Source organism: Rattus norvegicus, chromosome 1 (genome assembly GCF_021556685.1).
Source record: "Rattus norvegicus strain SHRSP/BbbUtx chromosome 1, alternate assembly SHRSP_T2T, whole genome shotgun sequence".
NCBI lineage: Eukaryota > Metazoa > Chordata > Mammalia > Rodentia > Muridae > Rattus > Rattus norvegicus.
In genome coordinates, this window is record NC_141534.1 from 215126885 (window position 1) to 215147789 (window position 20905).

Below are 20905 nucleotides of genomic sequence, written 5' to 3' on the forward strand. Positions count from 1 at the left end.
TTAAATATACTATCATATCATCTGCAAATAGTGATATTTTGACTTCTTCTTTTCCAATCTGTATCCCCTTGATCTCCTTTTGTTGTCTGATTGCTCTGGCTAGAACTTCAAGAACTATATTGAATAAGTAGGGAGAGAGTGGGCAGCCTTGTCTAGTCCCTGATTTTAGTGGGATTGCTTCAAGTTTCTCTCCATTTAGTTTAATGTTAGCGACTGGTTTGCTGTATATGGCTTTTACTATGTTTAGGTATGGGCCTTGAATTCCTATTCTTTCCAGGACTTTTATCATGAAGGGGTGTTGAATTTTGTCAAATGCTTTCTCAGCATCTAATGAAATGATCATGTGGTTTTGTTCTTTCAGTTTGTTTATATAATGGATCACGTTGACGGTTTTCCGTATATTAAACCATCCCTGCATGCCTAGGATGAAGCCTACTTGATCTTGGTGGATGATTGTTTTGATGTGCTCTTGGATTCAGTTTGCCAGAATTTTATTGAGTATTTTTGCATCGATATTCATAAGGGAAATTGGTCTGAAGTTCTCTTTCTTTGTTGGGTCTTTGTGTGGTTTAGGTATAAGAGTAATTGTGAGGGGTTGGGGATTTAGCTCAGGGGTAGAGCGCTTGCCTAGCAAGCGCAAGGCCCTGGGTTCGGTCCCTAGCTCCGGGTGGGGGGGGTAGTAATTGTGGCTTCATAGGAGGAATTCAGTAGTGCTCAATCTGTTTCAATTTTGTGGAATAGTTTGGATAGTATTGGTATGAGGTCTTCTATGAAGGTCTGATAGAATTCTGCACTAAACCCGTCTGGACTTGGGCTCTTTTTGGTTGGGAGACCTTTAATGACTGCTTCTATTTCCTTAGGAGTTATGGGGTTGTTTAAATGGTTTATCTGTTCCTGATTTAACTTCGGTACCTGGTATCTGTCTAGCAAATTGTCCATTTCCTACAGATTTTCAAGTTTTGTTGAATATATGCTTTCGTAGTAGGATCTGATGGTTTTTTGAATTTCCTCTGATTCTGTAGTTATGTCTCCCTTTTCATTTCTGATTTTGTTAATTTGGACACACTCTCTGTGTCCTCTCGTTAGTCTGACTAAGGGTTTATCTCTCTTGTTGATTTTCTCAAAGAACCAACTTTTGGTTCTGTTGATTCTTTCTATGGTCCTTTTGTTTCTACTTGGTTGATTTCAGCTCTGAGTTTGATTATTTCCTGCCTTCTACTCCTCCTGGGTGTATTTGCTTCTTTTTGTTCTAGAGCTTTTAGGTGTGCTGTCAAGCTGGTGACATATGCTCTCTCCTGTTTCTTTCTGCAGGCACTCAGAGCTATGAATTTTCCTCTTAGCACAGCTTTCATTGTGTCCCATAAGTTTGGGTATGTTGTACCTTCATTTTCATTAAATTCTAAGAAGTCTTTAATTTCTTTCTTTATTTCTTCCTTGACCAGGTTATCATTGAGTAGAGCATTGTTCAACTTCCATGTATATGTGGGCGTTCTTCCCTTATTGTTATTGAAGACCAGCTTTAGGCCGTGGTGGTCTGATAGGATGCATGGGATTATTTCTATCTTTCTGAATCTGTTGAGGCCTGTTTTTTGACCAATTATATGGTCAATTTTGGAGAAAGTACCATGAGGTGCTGAGAAGAATGTATGTCCTTTTGCTTTAGGATAGAATGTTCTATAAATATCTGTTAAGTCCAGTTGGTTTATGACTTCTCTTAGTCTGTCTATGTCTCTGTTTAATTTCTGTTTCCATGACCTGTCCATTGATGAGAGTCGGGTGTTGAAATCTACTATTATTGTGTGAGGTACAATGTGTGTTTTGAGCTTTAATAAGGTTTCTTTTATGTATGTAGGTGCCCTTGTATTGGAGCATAGATATTTAGGATTGAGAGTTCATCTTGATGGATTTTTCCTTTGATGAATATGAAGTGTCCTTCCTTATCTTTTTTGATGACTTTTAGTTGAAAATTGATTTTATTCGATATTAGAATGGCTACTCCAGCTTGCTTCTTCCAACCATTTGCTTGGAAAGTTGTTTTCCACCCTTTCACTCTGAGGTAGTGTTTGTCTTTGTCTCTGAGGTGTGTTTCCTGTAGGCAGCAGAATGCAGGGTCCTCATTGCGTGTCCAGTTTGTTAAGCTATGTCTTTTTATTGGGGAGTTGAGACCATTGATGTTGAGAGATATTAAGGAATGGTGATTATTGCTTCCTGTTATACTCATATTTGGATGTGAGGTTATGTTTGTGTGCTTTTCTTCTCTTTGTTTTGTTGCCAAGACGATTAGTTTCTTGCTTTATCTAGGGTATAGCTTGCCTCCTTATGTTGGGCTTTACCATTTATTATCCTTTGTAGGGCTGGATTTGTAGAAAGATATTGTGTAAATTTGGTTTTGTCATGGAATACCTTGGTTTCTCCATCTATGTTAATTGAGAGTTTTGCAGGATACAGTAACCTGGGCTGGCATTTGTGTTCTCTTAGGGTCTGTATGACATCTGTCCAGGATCTTCTGGCTTTCATAGTCTCTGGCGAGAAGTCTGGTGTGATTCTGATAGGTCTGCCTTTATATGTTACTTGACCTTTTCCCCTTACTGCTTTTTTTTTTTTTTTTTTTTTTTTTTTGGTTCTTTTTTTTCGGAGCTGGGGACCGAACCCAGGGCCTTGCGCTTCCTAGGTAAGCGCTCTACCACTGAGCTAAATCCCCAGCCCCCCCTTACTGCTTTTAATATTCTTTCTTTATTTTGTGCATTTGGTGTTTTGACTATTATGTGAGGGGAAGAATTTCTTTTCTGGTCCAATCTATTTGGAGTTCTCTAGGCTTCTTGTATGTTTATGGGCATCTCTTTCTTTAGGTTAGGCAAGTTTTCTTCTATGACTTTGTTGAAGATATTTACTGGTCCTTTGAGCTGGGAGTCTTCACTCTCTTCTATACCTATTATCCTTAGGTTTGATCTTCTCATTGAGTCCTGGATTTCATGTATGTTTTGGGCCAGTAGCTTTTTCCATTTTACATTATCTTTGACAGTTGTGTCGATGATTTCTATGGAATCTTCTGCTCCTGAGATTCTCTCTTCTATCTCTTGTATCTTGTATCTTGGTGATGCTTGTATCTATGGCTCCTTTTCTCTTCCTTTGGTTTTCTATATCCAGGGTTGTTTCCCTGTGTTCTTTCTTCATTGCTTCTATTTCCATTTTTAATTCCTTCAACTGTTTGATTGTGTTTTCCTGGAATTCTTTCAGGGATTTTTGTGATTCCTCTCTATAGGCTTCTACTTGTTTATTTATGTTTTCCTGCGTTTCTCTAAGGGAGTTCTTCATGTCTTTCCTGAAGTTCTCCAGCATCATGATCAAATATGATTTTAAATCTATATCTTGCTTTTCTGGTGTGTTTGGATATTCAGCGTTTGCTTTGGTGGGAAAATTGAGCTCCAATGATGCCATGTAGTCTTGGTTTCTGTTGCTTGGGTTCCTGCGCTTTTCTCTCGCCATCAGATTATCTCTGGTGTCACTTTGTTCTGCTATTTCTGACAGTGGCTAGACTGTCCTATAGGACTGTGTGTCAGGAGTGCTGTAGACCTGTTTTCCTGTTTTCTTTCAGCCAGTTGTGGGAACAGAGTGTTCTGCTTTTGGGTGTGTAGTCTTTCCTGTCTACATGTCTTCAGCTGTTCCTGTGGGCCTGTGTCCTGAGTTCACCAGGCAGGTCGCTTGGAGCAGAAAAGTTGGTCTTACCTGTGGTCCCGAGGCTCGAGTTTGCTCGTGGGGTGTTGCTTATGAGCTGTCTGTGAGGGCAGCAACCAGGAGGGCCTGCGCTGCCTTTTCCGGGAGCCCCTGTGCACCGGGGTCCCAGATGGCGTTAGGTATTTCCTCTGGAGTCAGAAATGTGGGCAGAGTGTAGTCTCTTCTGGCTTCCCAGGCATGTCTTACTCTCTGAAGGTTTAGCTCTCCCTCCCACAGGATTTGGGTACAGAGAACTGTTGATCCGGTCCCTTCAGGTTCTGGCGGTGTCTGGAGCACAGGGGACCTGCAGCTCCAGTGCCCCTATCTTCTGGTTCCCAGAGGCCGTATACAGTTTCCTCTTGGGCCAGGGATGTGGGCAGGGGTGGGCAGTATTGGTGGTCTCTTCCACTCTGCAGTCTCAGGAGTGCCCACCTGTCCGGGCAGTGAGCTCTCTCTCCCATGGGGTTTGGGAGCAGTGAGCTGCATGTGGGGATCAGCGAGGTTGGGAATCCAGCTCAGCTTCTTTCTAGTTATTACTTTTTGCTTAACTTTGAAAACATAGGTAGAAGGTCAAATAAAGCCTACTTCTACAATCAACTGTATTACTACCTTGCGTGACTGCAAGTATCGTTCTGAATGCATTAAAGGACAGGATTATCAAAATAGTTTATTTGTCAAACATATGCTGCTACGTAACTATATTTTTGTAGCTTGTGTTGAGCAGTAAGCAAAGACATAAGTGGTAGACACGCATCTTAAATTAGCCGTGGTTAGTCTGAATAGATCTTCATCACTTTAAATTCCTATCATCGTATAAAACCCATACTCATCCAAAGTACTGAGACTTGTTGCTTTTTTGGTCTAAAAGTAGGTATAAAATCCACCCTTCATTTCCCCTTCACTCCCCTTCTTCCCTTCTGGTTTCACCCATAACACTAGATAGGAGGGAAAGAAGGATTAGGAAAGAGAAAAAGAGATCTCTGAATCTAATTTCTTTTCTTTTGTCTCTTCCAGAGACAAAAGACCAACCACCAACAAACTGCAAACGACCCCACTAACTGACCAACAACAGACGACACTCACCCACCCCACCTCTCACAGGAGCGAGGGCTTTGTGTTCCTTAGACCGTGTTCTCACTCCCGAGGGTAACAACATCTTTGGGGACCCCAAGAAAATTGGGATGCTGGCCCAGTCATGAGAGAGCTGGCTGTTCCATTCACTGTCTGGGCCCTGTGGGATCATCTGGGGCTTGAAAAATGCAGGCCTTGCTGAACCAGTCTGTGAGGCTGGATGACCTGGGATAGTCACTTTGAAGCTGTCCTGGATGCAGATTTTTGAGGAAACATCTGGATCTGTCAGGATGCTGGAACAGATATACATCTCAGCATCCTCGGGAATGAATCTTGTCAGGGCCACTTTAACTTCACTGCTGTCTGGTCATTTTGTTCTGAAACCACACAAACTTTTAAAACGAATTATACACGTATTAGCACCTGTATGAAATGTATGTTATGCACAAATTACCTAATGTTGATTCTCTGCTCTATGCCTGAGCAGATGAAAGGCATCTGCCAATCTTTATAAGTCAATTTGGACTGCATAACCAAAATGTAATAGGGACTTATAAATCCCCATCATGCCAGAAGACAGGATAGCGTGTAACAAGTCACAAAGACCAGGTAACAAAAAGGATTCATGGCTACTGAGGAGACATTAACAATCAGAAATATAGGGACACACCTTCATAGCCAATTGATACAATGTGTATGGGGGTGGGTTAATCCAACAAAAAATAAAATAAAATAAAATAAAATAATAAAATAAAATAAAGAAGACTCAGTTGAAATCTGAAATGACTGGAGAAGCCAAAGTGTACTGAGCTATGCTGCCCCTCAAGAGGTGTCAAGGGGATGAAGAGAGGGTGCTCCATTGCAGAACAGGCTTGAGAAACTACAGCATGCAAAGCAAGTCCAGCTTGCTACCAGCTTTTTTTAGATAATACTTTTATTATTGTTATTATGTGTACATCTTGTGTGGACACGCTCACATGAATGCAGGCACCTCAGAGGCCAAGGGAACTGGATCCTCCTAGAGTCAGAGTTACAGATGATTGTGATCTGCCTGGTGTGTGTGTTGGAACTGAACTCTGGCCCTCTGTAACTGCTGAGCCATCTCTCCACCCCCTGTAGAGGATGCTTTTGCTGTTATGTAGCCATGCCCTTTACTTGTACATGCCTGTTGTTACAGATACCCCACAAGACTGGGTACTCGTGAGATATAGAGGAGTTCTCCAGCCTAAAACTGTTGATGGCTGGACCCTTAAGAATCTGCCTGACTTCCGTTTTTAGAAGGTGATGGCTGTTATGATTTATATCACCCTTTTACACTGAAAATACTAATGGTTTCTGCAAATGACCTGTCTGATGCCCCATGGGAGGTCGCAGCGACAATTAAACACAAATGTTGCTGGGAACTGCTCAGCTCAGTGTCTGGCTATATTATTTATTAATTGCTTTATAACAAGGCATCAGCCAGGTGCTGTTACTGGAACTTCTAGAATCTGGGCTCTGGCAGTCCCGATAATATTGACTCTGTCCTCCCCCCTCCAACATGCTAATTAAAGAGAAAAATAACAGTAAAAAGTACAGAAAGAAGACGTATCCATGTGACCACACTGAGGAGAGAGGCAGTGATTCTCAGACCCGGCCTCCAAGAACTGGCATGAGGTTTAGGCTTAAATGTAGGGCAAGAGATCTGCCCAACTAAGTGGTCCTGGTCAAGGTATGTCCCCACCCACCTACCCTGACACAGTGTGGAGGGCCAGATCTGTCCTGCCAGGCGACCTGAGAACTTGTCAGAACGCCATGAAATCTCCTCATGGGAGGCAGGCTCCTCCTGTGGCTGGTACCAGGTTTCAGCCTTTCCCTTGTTCTAGCATAAGATTCCTGGAGAAATTGTAATCTTTTGGAGTCCACCATTTTAATAGTTTGATAGGACAAGTGTCTCTCCCTAAAATGTCTTCCCTTCTGACACGATAGTTACAATGAGGTGGTGCGTGCCTGAGCCTTAAGCTCTTGAGAAGCTCAGGTTGAAGGATTGTGCGTTGGAGGCCACCCTGGTCCACATGGTGAGTCCATGCCATGCCATCTGACATATGCAGTCTGATTCTGTCTTAAAACAAGCAACCAAGGTTGGGGATTTAGCTCAGCGGTAGAGCGCTTGCCTAGCAGGCGCAAGGCCCTGGGTTTGATCCCCAGCTCCGGGGGAAAAAAAAAAACAAGCAAACAAACAGAATGGCAAAACTGAACTTTGGTTTTGTACACACTTAGAAGGCACTAGAAGGCAGAAGCGGGTGGGTCTCTGTGAGTTCAAGGCCAGCCTGGGTGGCGTAGTGAGACCTTGTCTTAAAACAACAAATTTAACAACTGAAATAATAAGTTAAACACTTACGCCAGCCCTAGCTGCACAGCACTGCCATTCGAGTTATTCACCTGAGGGGCTGAGGCAGGGGGATGGCAATTCCATGCCTGTCCACGATACAGAGGACGTTCCAGGCCACCCTGAGAAATGAGAGTGAGTCTCATGGTAAAAAGTGGAAAAGAAAGGTGGCGACATAGCCAGCAATGAAGCATTTGCCTGGTGCGTGAGGCCTAAATTCAAGCTCCCAGTACCACGAATACATTAAATAAAACCACAAGCATTTGTTATCTTTTTTTTTCTTTTTTTTTTTTTTTTCGGAGCTGAGGACTGAACCCAGGGCCTTGTGCTTGCTAGGCAAGCGCTCTACCACTGAGCTAAGTCCCCAACCCCAGGCATTTGTTATCTTACCTAGTTTCTTTTTCTCCATTTAGTTTTTTTGGGTTTGGCTATTTGACAGTTCATGGGGGTCACAGGCTGTTCCTCAAGTCGGGTCCAGCCACCCGTCCTGAATAAACCAATTAAATGTGGGAAGGAGAGAGATTTATTCAATGCTAGCCACACTGGGCATAGGGATAAAGCAATCCAGTGAATCCCTTGAGTCTCTATTCTGAGTCCTGAAATGACATTAAAGTTGAAGTAGAGGGGCAAAGAGATGCATCCACGTGTGAACCATCTCGGTCAGGTGTGGCCCCGCCCTCCACCGGCCATCATCATCTGGGCTTCAGTCTCCTCATGGAAGGTGTTCTGACACATGAGAACTTCGTGAAATCTCTTATTGTGGGGCAAGTTCGCCTCTAGCTGGTGCCTTTTCCTTCTCCCTACATGAAGTTCCTGGGGAAAATTGCATGTCTTTGGGTCAACGGTTTTAGTAGTATGATAGTCAAATTGAGATTACAGGTTTCTCTTTGAATTATCTTCATTTCTATTACAGAGCCTCAAGCATAGCCTATTCTGACTAGAACTCACTGTAAAGCCAAGGATGCCTTTGATGGCCTCATCTGCTGCCTCTGCTTCCCAAGTGATAGATTACAGGTGGCACCTGCCCAGTCCTCATAGCCATGGCATTGACTTCCTGTCACAACTGACAACCTTTTTACTCTTCCACTTCCTCCTCCTCTTCTTCCCCCTCCTCTTCTTCCTCCTCCCCTGCTCCTCTTCTCCTCCTCTTCCTCCTCCTCCTCTTCTTTTTCTCCTTCTTCATCTTTTCCCAGAAGCTGCTTGTTAATGGTTGCGGGCTCTCTGTCCCTGAGACAGGGTCTTCAGGTAACCTCCACAGCCTTTGCTCTCTGGCACCCATTCCTTTGTATAGTTCCGGCCCCTTGAGTGTGATCAAAAGTATAGGAAAAGTTGATGAGATCATGCACATGATGTAGTCATGTTCCTAAGGTCATAGCACTTATCTTGAAAGAATCTTCCTCCTTGGAGAAGGGAGCCTTCTGTTGTCAGGGTCAAGGGTTAAGTACCTAAAAGCCTCTTTCACTGTTCTGATGAAAGGAAAATCTGCTTCTGGAGAGGCTGTCTGGGTCTCTTTCATTTCCAAATGTCCTTCATCAATCCTGGTATAACAAGGGGGCCCATATGTCAAAAAAGGTCTAGCCAGGTGTGCTGACACACACCTTTGATCCTAGCACTTGGGAAGCCAAGGCAGGAAAATCTCTACATTCAAGGCCAGCCTGGTCTACATAGTGAGATCCTGTCTCAAAATCATGAAATAAAACAAAACAAAGAAAAAAACCTGGAGTTTTTGTCAAAGAGCTAAGGATGACTTTCAGCCAGTAGCCAACAGGAAGAAGAGTCATCAGCCCTAACACCACCAGAGAAGACCACAGCCAATGCCGTCGATGAAGCTCTGTGAACCCCTAAGCAGAGTGTCCTGCTCAGCCGTGGACTTCAGATCCTCCAGAAACGATGAGGTCATAAGTGTGCACTGTGGGTTGTTCGTTTGTTCATTTGGCTGTAGTGATGAGGGTTTTCTTTGGGAGGGTGTTGATGTAGGATGGTCCTGGATGTCCTGGGAGTCACTATGTAGACCTGGCCTCAGACATATAAAGATTGGCCTGGGCTGGAGAGATGGCTCAGCGGTTAAAAGCACCCGACTGCTCTTCCAGAGGTCATGAGTTCAATTCCCAGCAACCACATGGTGGCTCACAACCATCTGTAAAGAGATCCGATGCCCTCTTCTGGTGTATCTGAAGACAGCTACAGTGTACTTATATATAATAAATAAATAAATCTTTAAAAAAAAAAATTAAAAAAAAAAAAAGATTGGCCTGCCTCTTTCTCACAAGTGCTGGGATTAAAAGTGTGTGCCGTAGCTGGACATAGTGGTGCACACCTTTAAGCCCAGCACTATAAAAGCAGAGGCAGGAGCTGGAGAGATGACTCAGTGGTTAAGAGCACCCGACTGCTCTTCCAGAGGTCCTGAGTTCAATTCCCAGCAACCACATGGTGGCTCACAACCATCTGTAAAGAGATCTGATGCCCTCTTCTGGTGTATCTGAAAACAGCTACAGTGTATTTATATATAATAAATGAATAAATCTTTAAAAAAAAATAAATAAAATAAAATGGAGCATGGTCGAGGAAGACAGCCAGTGTCAGCCTGTGGCCTCTACACTAACAAGCACGTGTGTGCATGAGCACCTGTGCAATGTATGCACAGGCTCTGGTAATTGGATTCACTCACCACACACCACAGGGGGTGGAGGAAGAGAAGAACTGGCTGGTAAGACTTTTCTTTTTTTTTTTTTTTTCTTTTTTCTTTTTTTCGGAGCTGGAGACCGAACCCAGGGCCTTGTGCTTGCTAGGCAAGTGCTCTACCACTGAGCTAAATCCCCAGCCCCAAGACTTTTCAATGGTACAAGTGCTCATGAGTCCCCCACACTCCTATTAGTAACTCCAAGAAATTCATTTTCAAGCTAGACTTGCCAGAATTTTTTTTTTTTTTGCTGTGGTGGTGTCCTCTCCATATGAGGAAAATAGACATTTCTTTTATGCTTCATTAGAAAAGTGTGTCAAACTAGGTGCCAGCCTGGTCTAAAAAGCCCCATCCTAGGATAGCCAGGGCTACACAGAGAAACCCTGTGCCAAAAGAAGAAGGGGGGGCTGAGATGGCTCAGCGGTTAAGAGCACTGACTGCTCTTCCAGAGGTCCTGAGTTCAAATCCCAGCAACCACATGGTGGCTCACAAACATCTGTAACAGGGTCTGATGCCCTCTTCTGGTGTGTCTGAGGACAGCGACCGTGTACTCACATATATAAAATAAATAAATCTTAAAAAAAAAAAGAAGGGGTTGGGGGAGGAAGAGGTGGAGGAGAAGAGGAGGAAGAGGAAGAGGAGGAAAAGAGGAGAAGGAGGAGGAGGAAGAGGAGAAAGAAGAGGAGGAGAAAGAGAAAAGAAGAAGAGGAGAGGATGAAGAAGGAGGAGGAGGAGGAGGAGAAGGAGGTCATGTAACATGGGGTCTACCTTCTTTCTTTCACAAAGGTTCTCTGATGGGATTGATACTTCATTTTTGGTACAGCACCACAGAGAACCCCAGCATGTCAGTTGTTCTTGCCACAGCTTACAGACTTATGCAGGGGGGTGCAAGGGAAGTTTAGTTTCAGGGACTTGAAGCTGCTGGGTCCCTTTTCTACCAAGCAGTTAGCAGGGATGTCTCTTAGGGCAGCATACTACTCCTTCTAACACCACAGCACTGGCTCAAGGATTTCACTGGGCACAGAAGATGGTGATAAAAATGAGGCCTGTAGATCCTTACACAAAGGACCCGACTTCTTTGCAGCAGGTTGTGGAGAAGTTCAAGCCTACTAACAATTTTAAAAATGGCAGTGGGATGGAATTAAGAGATGGCTTGGTGATTGAAGTGTTTCCTGCAAGAGTCAGGGCCAAAGGCTGGATTTTTTTTTTTTTTTTTTTTTTTTTTTTGGTTCTTTTTTTCGGAGCTGGGGACCGAATCCAGGGCCTTGCGCTTCCTAGGTAAGCGCTCTACCACTGAGCTAAATCCCCAGCCCCCAGAGGCTGGATCTTTTTTTTTTTTTTGGTTCTTTTTTTTCGGAGCTGGGGACCGAACCCAGGGCCTTGCGCTTCCTAGGTAAGCGCTCTACCACTGAGCTAAATCCCCAGCCCCCCAGAGGCTGGATCTTAAGAAACCGAGATGAATGCCATTTGGGCATGGTGACTTCCCTGTAATTCCAGGTCAATATAAGAACCCCAGAGTGGGCTGGCTCAGTGGTTAAGAGCACTGACTGCTCTTTCAGAGGTCCTGAGTTCAAATCCAGCAACCACATGGTAGCTCACAATCATCTGTAATGAGATCTGATGCACTCTTCTGGTGTGTTTGAAGACAGCGACAGTGTATATATTAAATAAATTAATTAATTTAAAAAAAAAGAACTCCAGTGCAAGCTGGTTGACAAGATGAACCATACTGGTGAGCTCGTGGTTTGAGTAAGAGACCCCCACCTAAGAAGAGTAAATGGAAGAGGATCTGGTTTGTTTTTTTTTTCCTTTTTCTTTTTTTCGGAGCTGGGGACCGAACCCAGGGCCTTACGGTTGCTAGACAAGCGTTCTACCACTGAGCTAAATCCCCAACCCCCCCCCTTTTTTTTAAAGAATTATTTTATTTATTATATATATAAGTACACTGTAGCTGTCTTCAGATACACCAGAAGGGGGCATCAGATCTCTTTACAGATGGTTGTGAGCCACCATGTGGTTGTTGGGAATTGAACTCATGATCTCTGGAAGAACAGTAGGGTGCTCTTAACCACTGAGCCATCTCTCCAGCCCCGATGGAAGAGGATCTTAACATCGACCCCAGCCCTCCACATGTGTGTGCACACATGTGCAAATGCACCTACACACATTCACCCACATGCATGCAGAAACATGTACATTGCGCAAGCAAGGAAATGGAAGAGGAAAAGAAAACGTGGATGATTGTGAGAAGTGGTTTAGAGGAAGGTGATAGAATGCATCATCTTTCTGTCTTTCTTTCTTTCTTTCTTTCTTTCTTTCTTTCTTTCTAAACATTTATTTATTTTGTATACATCTTACAGCTTTCTGCCTGCATGTATGCCTGCAGGCCAGAAGAGGGCACCAGACCTGATTATAGATGGTTGTGAGCCACCATGTGGTTGCTGGGAATTGAACTCAGGACCTCTGGAAGAGCAGAAAGTGCTCTTAACCACTGAGCCATCTCTCCAGCCGCCCCCCCTCATAATTCTTCTCCAGCCAACCAGGCAGCCTATTATGTAGCACACCTACCTCTCTGGATTCTATCATCTTCCTCTTAGCCACCTCTCACAATCCTCCACGTTTTCTTTTCCTTTTCCATTTCCCTGTGTGTGCAATGTACATGTTTCTGCATGCATGTCCCAAAGTGCCTAACTACACAAGGGAGTGAGAACAAAGACTACAAACACCACTTGATTCAAATGCCATTCCCTAGAAAGCAAGTAATGAAATCATCTGCTTCCAATAAAAAGAAAGAGAGAGAGAAAGAAAGAAAGAAAGAAAGAAAGAAGGAAAGAGGGGCTGGAGAGATGGCTCAGCGGTTAAGAGCACCCGACTGCTCTTCCAGAGGTCATGAGTTCAATTCCCAGCAACCACATGGTGGCTCACAACCATCTGTAAAGAGATCTGATGCCCTCTTCTGGTGTATCTGAAGACAGCTACAGTGTACTTATATATATAATAAATGAATAAATAAAAAAAATTAAAAAAAAAAGAAGGAAAGAAAGAAGGAAAGAAAGGGAAGCGATAAAGTATGCCTAAGAAGCTAGTGGGAAATTAGGTCTGACTGGAATGAGGGTTCAGAGACTGCGTTTCAAAAGTGCCGGGAAAATTTCTTCCCTTTGTACAAATAGTGGTAAATGCCTTCTTGGTGCAAGTATTGTTCTAAAGCAACGTGTGTTACTGAGCTGTCACAATGATTCTGAAAGGTACCTATAGTATCCGTGGTGCCCAACATGAAATAGCTAACAGAAACAGTAACCTAACCCTAGCCCTAACTTTTTGTCTAGCTATAAATCAGGTTCATAGCTAGAGCAGCAGTCTACGTTTCGTTTCCGTCTATAATCATATTGCCTTTCATGAAAAACACACACACACACACACACACACACACACACACACACACACACACACACACACACACACACACACACACACACACACACACACACACACACACACACACACACACACACACACACGAAACAAAAGACTCAAGGGACTCCTTTGAATAACTTGCTCCATTTCAAACACTAAGATATCACTGTGTCCAGCAGATGGCAACCCAGAGCTCAGTCAACAGCAAGCGCAGGATAAAGAGCTAAAACTACAATACTACAATACCTACAATGCTGTGCGGAGACTCAAAGTCCTGATCTCCTGTTTGGCTGTCTAAGGCGATGCCTGTGGGCACTGCTGAAGGAATGTGTATACTGAAACCATATATGTTCTTGTCCTGACTTCAGAGCGCAAAGTTCAATTCATTTTTAAATTCCGTAACTCGTTTTTCAGTCGAAGAGCTGTATGCCTGAAACAAGACTGTTCTTTTTTGGCCACATTTACCCTAGCCCAACACGAGGGCCCTTGACCTCTGACCCAAAATGACAGCGCTCAGATCGTAGTTCTTGACTTCTCCGAGGCGGACTAAGGTTAAAATCCTATATCATGTCGAAGCTAAGCCGGGTCACTCGGACCCTCAAGAAGCCCGAGGCCGGCGGCGTGATCCGGTCCATCGTGCGAGCAGGCCAAGCTATCCCTGGGCCTCCATTAGGTCCCATTTTGGGTCAGGTGCGGTGTCTGGAAGCCGGCTTGGGAGACGTGGGAGAGTGCTCTGGAGCCCGGGAGGTCTCCTTTATAAACCTGTCTCCGCTATTCACACCTTCAGGCCTTAGGTTCTTGTATTACTTACGTAGCCTCTTTTGACCATCAAGTTGGCTACTTGCTGATTAAGTGGCACCTTGTGGACGAATCGCCTGGCACCCAAAGCCGTAGTTGAACCTGGGTAGAAGAAATATCGGAACACAAAAAAAATGAAGATGGCGGGGACGGGGGGACTGGAGCTCCTGGTTGATAGGAAGCCTTCAGCTCCCACACTTAACTTTGTTTTTTTTTTTTTTTTTTTGTCTTGTTTTGTTTTGTTTTGTTTTGTTTTGTTGTTTTGTTGTTTTGTTTCCGGAGCTGAGGACCGAACCCAGGGCCTTGCGCTTGCTAGGCTAGGCAAGCGCTCTACCACTGAGCTAAATCCCCAACCCCTCACACTTAACTTTGTATATGCTTTCCTCATAGCGAGGTGTCTCTATCAACCAGTTCTGCAAAGAGTTCAATGAAAAAACAAAGGACATCAAAGAAGGCATTCCCTTGCCTACAAAAATTTTTATAAAGGTACAGAGACGAATTCTCCCATATACTTCCTTGGCACTTGAAACTAGTCATCCCGGTTGCTTCTCTGTCCCTAACTTGGTTGCCAACTTCCACTTCTCATTTACACAGAAGCCTAGACCATAATTTCTCTGAACTGGCTTGATCCTGCCATATTGTGATTCTGACCTCTCATCTCACAGGGGTTCCAGAGGAGAATTGTGCTAGGAATAAAAATGACAGGGATGTGGACTGTAGATCTGCCCATCCTGCCTTCTCTGGTGTTAAAGACAACACCGCAGGAATGCAAGTTGATGGGAAGTTAAGGGACATTAGAAATGTCTTGGACCAGATAGAAAACCAAGAAATTCTCATGTATCTTTTTCTGTTAAGCCCGACAGAACATTTGAGCTCAAGATTGGGCAGCCCACTATTTCCTACTTTTTGAAGGCAGCTGCTGGGATTGAGAAGGGGGCCCGGCAAACAGGTAAGGGCTACAGGGGGCACCTGAGATTCTGATGTATCCAGAGAAATAGTGGCACTAGAAGAATGACGACCTGTTCCTTCTTCCCAGGGAAAGAGGTGGCAGGTCTGGTGAGTTTGAAGCACGTATACGAGATTGCCCGTGTCAAAGCTAAGGATGAGGCTTTTGCCATGCAAGATGTACCCCTGTCTTCTATTGTCCGTTCCATCATTGGCTCTGCCCGCTCCCTGGGCATTCGTGTGGTGAAAGAGTGAGTATCTTGAGAGGAATGGTGTACAAAGGAAACCAAGAAAGTTCTTGATTTGGGAGAAAGCCTATTGCAATGAAAAAGTCAGGTTTTTTTTTTAAATTTATAGCATATATTAGTTAAGCATATTAACTTCGTTGTGACATTTTCATACATGTCTAGCTTTCTAGCAGACTCTAGCAGAAGGATATGGAGCCTCATCTCGTTTGGATGAGTATCTCTTCTGTAGTAGACATGGCTCTGGACACCGCACAGAACCAGGAATGAACAGTGGTGCTCGGCCACTCTGGAGAAATATGTAGTCCTAAATAGAGACAGATCCATACATAGAGGCTTAGGCTAACAGGTGGTCAGTTATAAAACCAGTGGATGTCATGAGAGCAGAGAGGAGAGTTCCTGCTTTTCCCTTGTGTCATTGATGACTCTGAGGGAGGTAACATCAAAACAGCCCAGGAAAAGGAGGGTAGGAGAGCAAATGTTCCAAAAGGTGGAAAAATTGCAGGGAACAATGAGAGATAAGGTGTTGAAGCTAAGTTCGTTGTGGTTTAGGAGTCTCGTCTAGAGAGGCAGATGGGATATGGCCTGAGGGAGGGACCAGACAGAAGGGTCTTTTGAGCCAACAACCACACAAGTCAGCTGGCTTTGGATGATCTCAGGAATCGTTTCCTTGAAGTAACTTGTCAAGTAGGAGAGCATTTGGCCCAGAGCACAGCAGAGGCAGGAACTGGGTCAGTCATCACTGGTTGCTTGCTGCTGGTGTCTTTCCCTACAGCAAGGCTGGCATCAGTTGTACCTCAGGGGTGAGGTTAGAGCACAGTCTGCCTTAAAGTATGCAGCTCTGTGACTCTCTCACTTGAAGTGTTTGTGGCTCAGAGGAAGGGCTGGGAATCCTAAAGGTATAGTAGAGGCCACAGGTTCCGTAGGTCTTTAAAATAGGAGCCACAGTAGAGGATGGTAGTGTATGTGGGTTGTGGTTCCAGGCAGAGAAACTGCAGATGAGCAAAGGTAAGAAAGTTGGAAAGTCCAGGGAGGGACGTGGGCAGGGCAGCTGGGGTCTGCGCCAGGCTCCGCCCCTCACTGACCATCGCTCTTCCTGTAGCCTCAGTGTAGACGAACTGGCAGCTTTTCAGAAGGAACGGGCCGTGTTTTTGGCTGCTCAGAAAGAGGCGGATTTGGCAGCTCAGGCAGAAGCTGCCAAAAAGTGACCCCAACCTTCTACACTCTGAAGTGAGAGACTGAGAAGGGGGCCCACCGAGGAAGCTGAGCCAAAGGACTCCATGGCAACCCGATTTATAGTTTCCTGACTTCTGTACATATGCTGTGCCACAGGATCGAGCCTGAATAAACGTCCTTTGTCATAAGCTCTCAACTTCTTTCCTGAGACCCGAGATGGGGACTAACACTGACAGCTACCACTCTTCACAGGCGTGAGCTGCCCCACAGGTGAACAGGAACCTTAGCGCTTGTCTGCCTCACAGTACAGTAAGGTGGAAACAGTCACATACATGGAGCCATCTGTGTAAGGTAGCCTCCACCTGGAGCAACCCTCTCCTTAAGGCCAACATTAATGAAGGTTGGACTCCCAGCATCCTCCACCAGACCACACTTTTAAAAATTATATTTATTCATTTTCTTTTATATATGACTGTTTGTATGTATGTATGTGCACCATATACATGCTAGGTGTCTGTTAGAAGAGGGTATTGCATCCCCTGGAACTGGACTTAGGAGTAGTTTTGAACCAGTATGTGGATGCTGGGAATTGAACCTGGGTTCTCTATAAGAACAACAAACAAGGGGTTGGGGATTTAGCTCAGTGGTAGAGCGCTTGCCTAGGAAGCGCAAGGCCCTGGGTTCGGTCCCCAGCTCCGAAAAAAAGAACCAAAAAAAGAACCAAAAAAAAAAAAAAAAAAAGAACAACAAACAAGTGCTCTTAACTGTTGGGCCATCTCTCCACACCCAGATAGGCTCTCACTATGCAACTCTCAGTATCCTCAAACTCACAAGTCCTCTGCCTCCCACATTGCTGGCACTAAAGGCCTGTACCACCTACAAGGCATAGGCCCCACTTCTTAAGTATTCAACCACCTATGACATTGGGAACCCAGGCTTCAGCACATGAGCCTTTGGGGAACGAGTCATCACCCTCAGGCTCTGAGTAGATATAACAGGTGGGAACAGGTGGGAGTAGAGGCCAGGGAGAAATCCTATGTTCAGGGTTGAAGATGTAGTTTCCTGGTAGAGCTGCTGTTTATTCAAAGCCCCAACTCCCATTCCCAGCATCGGAAACAGATTAGTGCGTGTTCTTCCCTCGGGGATGAGAGAAGGCAGAGTCGATGGGCTCCACAGACACTAAGGCTTGGGCGTATAGATGTTGGGGAGTTTCTACCTAAGAAACAGGATCCTGTCAGCGAATTCAGATCTCAGATAGGGTTAGTTAGGCAGGATCTCATTAGGCTGGCCTGAAACTGGCTGGCTGTGCACACCAGGCTGGCCTCAAAGGTCTGCCCGCCTCTGCTCAGTGTTCAGGGTAAAGGTGTGCATTACCACACCCAGATCCTTACTGAGGTTGGCTATTTGCTTTTTAAAGACTTGCCATTCGGGGCTGAAGAGATGGCTCAGAGGTTAAGAGCACTGGCTGCTCTTTCAGAGGTCCTGAGTTCAGTTCCCAGCAACCACACGGTGGCTCATAACTATCTATAGTGAGATCCTGTGCCCTCTTCTGGCCTGCAGGTGTACATGCAGACAAAACACTACATAATAAATGTATCTTTAAAACAAACCTTGTGGGCTGGAGAGATGGCTCAGCGGTTAAGAGCATCCGACTACTCTTCCAGAGGTCCTGAGTTCAATTCCCAGCAACCACATGGTGGCTCACAACCATCTGTAAAGAGATCTGATGCCCTCTTCTGGTGTATCTGAAGACAGCTATAGTGTACTTATATATAATAAATGAATAAATCTTTAAAAAAAAAAAAAACAAACCTTGCTGGGGTTTTGTTTTGTTTTGTGTGCATGTGTGCGTGCGTGCATGTGTGCCTGTGTGTGCTGTTGGAGATGAAACCCAGGGCCTCATCCAACCAGAGCCAGAGCTGTGTCGCTCTCAGCTCTGCCTCCCAAGCTTCTGAATCTACCTTGGGTCAGGGAGAACAACTGAGTCGCAGTGCTAGACCTACATAGACCTACATAAGTGAAGTTCCAGCAGACGCCTGCCCGAGAAGTCCCTGAGGACCCTTGGCCTCCTGCTTCCCCATTCTTCAGAACATCAAGTGTTCTCTCAGAAGAGAGACAGAATTGCAGGAGAGATGAAATTTGTGTTTGCCATGTGTTATATGCTGGACATTATTTTTGTTTGTCAACATTCTGGACAACAATTTAGTCAACTTGTCACATAGTATTAATAGTTAAACATGGTTACTAATCCTGTTTTATTACATTGTAGAATCATATATGTAAAACCTGTTCAGCCTGTACTGTGTTACTTCCATGTATGTTTTCGGTTTTGGATATGTTATGTATTGGATAACCAGTTGGTCTGCTCATCCCTAGAGAAGAACCTTAGCATTTCTTAGTTGTCCGCCTCACAGGTTTTCCCTCGTCCACCTTGCTATGGCCATTGGGGCGTCTTTGTTTGGCTCATGTTTAGGCAGTTGTGTCAGGGAGACTTTTGGGTATAGCTTTGAGGTTACTAGAAGACACAATCACACAGAAAACGTCCTGGTCCTCTGGCTCTTGCAACATTTTCACCCCTCTTCCCCCCAAGCCCCAAGATTGATTTATTTATTATACATAAGTGCACTGTAGCTGTCTTCAGACACACCAGAAGAGGGCATCAGATTCCATTACCACTGAGCCATCTCTCCAGCCTCTTCACCCCTCTTCTGAAACATTCCCTGAGCCCTAGCTGGAGAATGTTTTGTGGATGTGTCCATTGGTATAGGGTTCCACAACTCTACGTTTTGATTGGTTGTGATTTGCTATACTGGTTTCTGTTTTACAACGAGAAGTTTTTTTGATAAGGGGTGAGGACTACACTGTCTGTGGGCATAAGAGCAAATGTCTGGGCTCAGCAGTTAAGAGCACCGACTGCTCTTCCTGAGGTCCTGAGTTCAAATCCCAGCAACCACATGGTGGCTCACAACCATCTGTAATGAGATCTGATGCCCTCTTCTGGTGTGTCTGAAGACAGCTACAGTGTATGTATATATAATAAATGAATAAATCTTTTTTTTTTAAAAAAAGAACAAATGTCTAAATTGTTGTTGGGAATCATGCTGGTTTATAAAGTAGTGGTTTTAAATTCTACCCACGGGCCATGACTTCACTAGCCCTAAGTAGCTGGCTAAGTTTCCAGTACCAGGCACTGTTTCCCTCTTGCTGAGTGGGGCTTAAGTCCAATTAGAGTCCTTGGTTGCCACCAAGGAAGAGGTGCCACTGTTGCACCCTCAACTCTGCCTTGTTGTTTATTGAGGTTGTCCATAGGTGTCATAGCTGGAGAGAACATTGGTTGTCTCTCTCCCTGGAATTTACTGTGGTTCCTTTGGCACCATGAAAGCTGGTCTTCGGGAAGGATGTTTTCAGTTCTTACTGGATACGCTTTACACTGGAGGAAATTTGGAAAGTGTTATAAAGCACTTACAAGGAAATAAAACTAAGATGGCTCAGACTGTAAGGTACTTGCTGTACACACATGAGAGTCTGAATTCAGTTCCCTGGACCCCACATGAGCAAGCTGGCTGTAGGGCTGGAGAAATGGCTCAAGGGTTAAGAGCACTGGCTCCTCCGGAGGTTTAATTCCCAGCAACTACAAGGTAGCTCACAGCAATCTATGGGATCTGATGCCCTCTTCTGGCATAGAGGTGTACATGCAGATAGACCACTCAAATACAAAAATAAATAAATCTTAAAAAGAAAAACATAAAGTTTAATTTGCTGAGTGGTGGTAGAACCTTTAGTCCCAGCCCTTGGGAGGCAGAGACAGGCAGATCTGTGTTGTTAAGGCCAGCCTGTTCTACAGCGTGAGTTCCAGGGCTGCACAGAGAAACACTGTGTTGAAAAATGAGATGGGGTGGGGGGAAGGTTGAGTGTAATTCCAGTGCTGTTACAGCCACCAGGAAGGCAGTCAGGACTCCTGGGGTCTGCTGGTGAACCATGCTGTCAATGAACTCTACAGCACACGAACCTCTGGGTTCAGCGAGAGACCCTGACTCAAAAACATAAGATGAGGCTGGAGAAATGGCTCAGTGATTAAGAGCTCTTGTGATACAATTGTAAGTCCTGCGTTCTGAACCCAGCACCCACTTCATTTCTGAATCAAGCTGGGCACGCAGCACGGAGTCTGTAACTCGAGCTCGGAAGGAGGCACAGTGACAAGAGCATTGTGGAGGATTGCTCGCCTCTGGCCTTGGCAAGAAAATAGCCCCGGGTTTAGGAGAGCCCTGCTTCAATGGGAGAGTGAAGGATGGTAAAGGAATAACATGGTCCATGTCTGGACTCCATGTGTGCAGTCCTGTGTGCCTGAGCCCATATGCACATAGATAAAAATTCAAACATGGGCTGGAGAGATGGCTCAGCAGTTAAGAGCACTTACTGCTCTTCCAGAGGTCCTGAGTTCAATTCCCAGCAACCACATGGTGGCTCACAACCATCTGTAATGGGATCCGATGC

The 20905-nt window shown here is 44.8% G+C and overlaps 1 protein-coding gene and 1 long non-coding RNA gene across 2 annotated transcripts in view; both read left to right on the forward strand.

Moving 5' to 3' along the window:
- The window catches only part of LOC148007856 (uncharacterized), a 112833-nt gene that overhangs the window by 88175 nt on the left and 3753 nt on the right, over nucleotides 1-20905 (forward strand). The gene's annotated exons all lie outside the window — the stretch shown is intronic.
- On the forward strand, nucleotides 13739-16599 carry Mrpl11 (mitochondrial ribosomal protein L11). Its single transcript, NM_001006973.2, has 5 exons — nucleotides 13739-13937; nucleotides 14436-14531; nucleotides 14901-14994; nucleotides 15082-15241; nucleotides 16338-16599. The coding sequence occupies exons 1-5, from the start codon at nucleotides 13815-13817 to the stop codon at nucleotides 16441-16443; spliced, it is 579 nt and encodes a 192-aa protein (NP_001006974.2). The 5' UTR covers nucleotides 13739-13814; the 3' UTR covers nucleotides 16444-16599.

Excerpts from the sequence above, each read along its gene's own strand:
- Mrpl11 (NM_001006973.2), top strand. The coding sequence starts at position 13,815 with ATGTCGAAGCTAAGCCGGGTCACTCGGACCCTCAAGAAGCCCGAGGCC. Across the intron at positions 13,938-14,435 it reads TAGGTCCCATTTTGGGTCAG|CGAGGTGTCTCTATCAACCA; the intron begins GTGCGGTGTCTG and ends CTTTCCTCATAG. Across the intron at positions 14,532-14,900 it reads CTACAAAAATTTTTATAAAG|CCCGACAGAACATTTGAGCT; the intron begins GTACAGAGACGA and ends TTTTCTGTTAAG.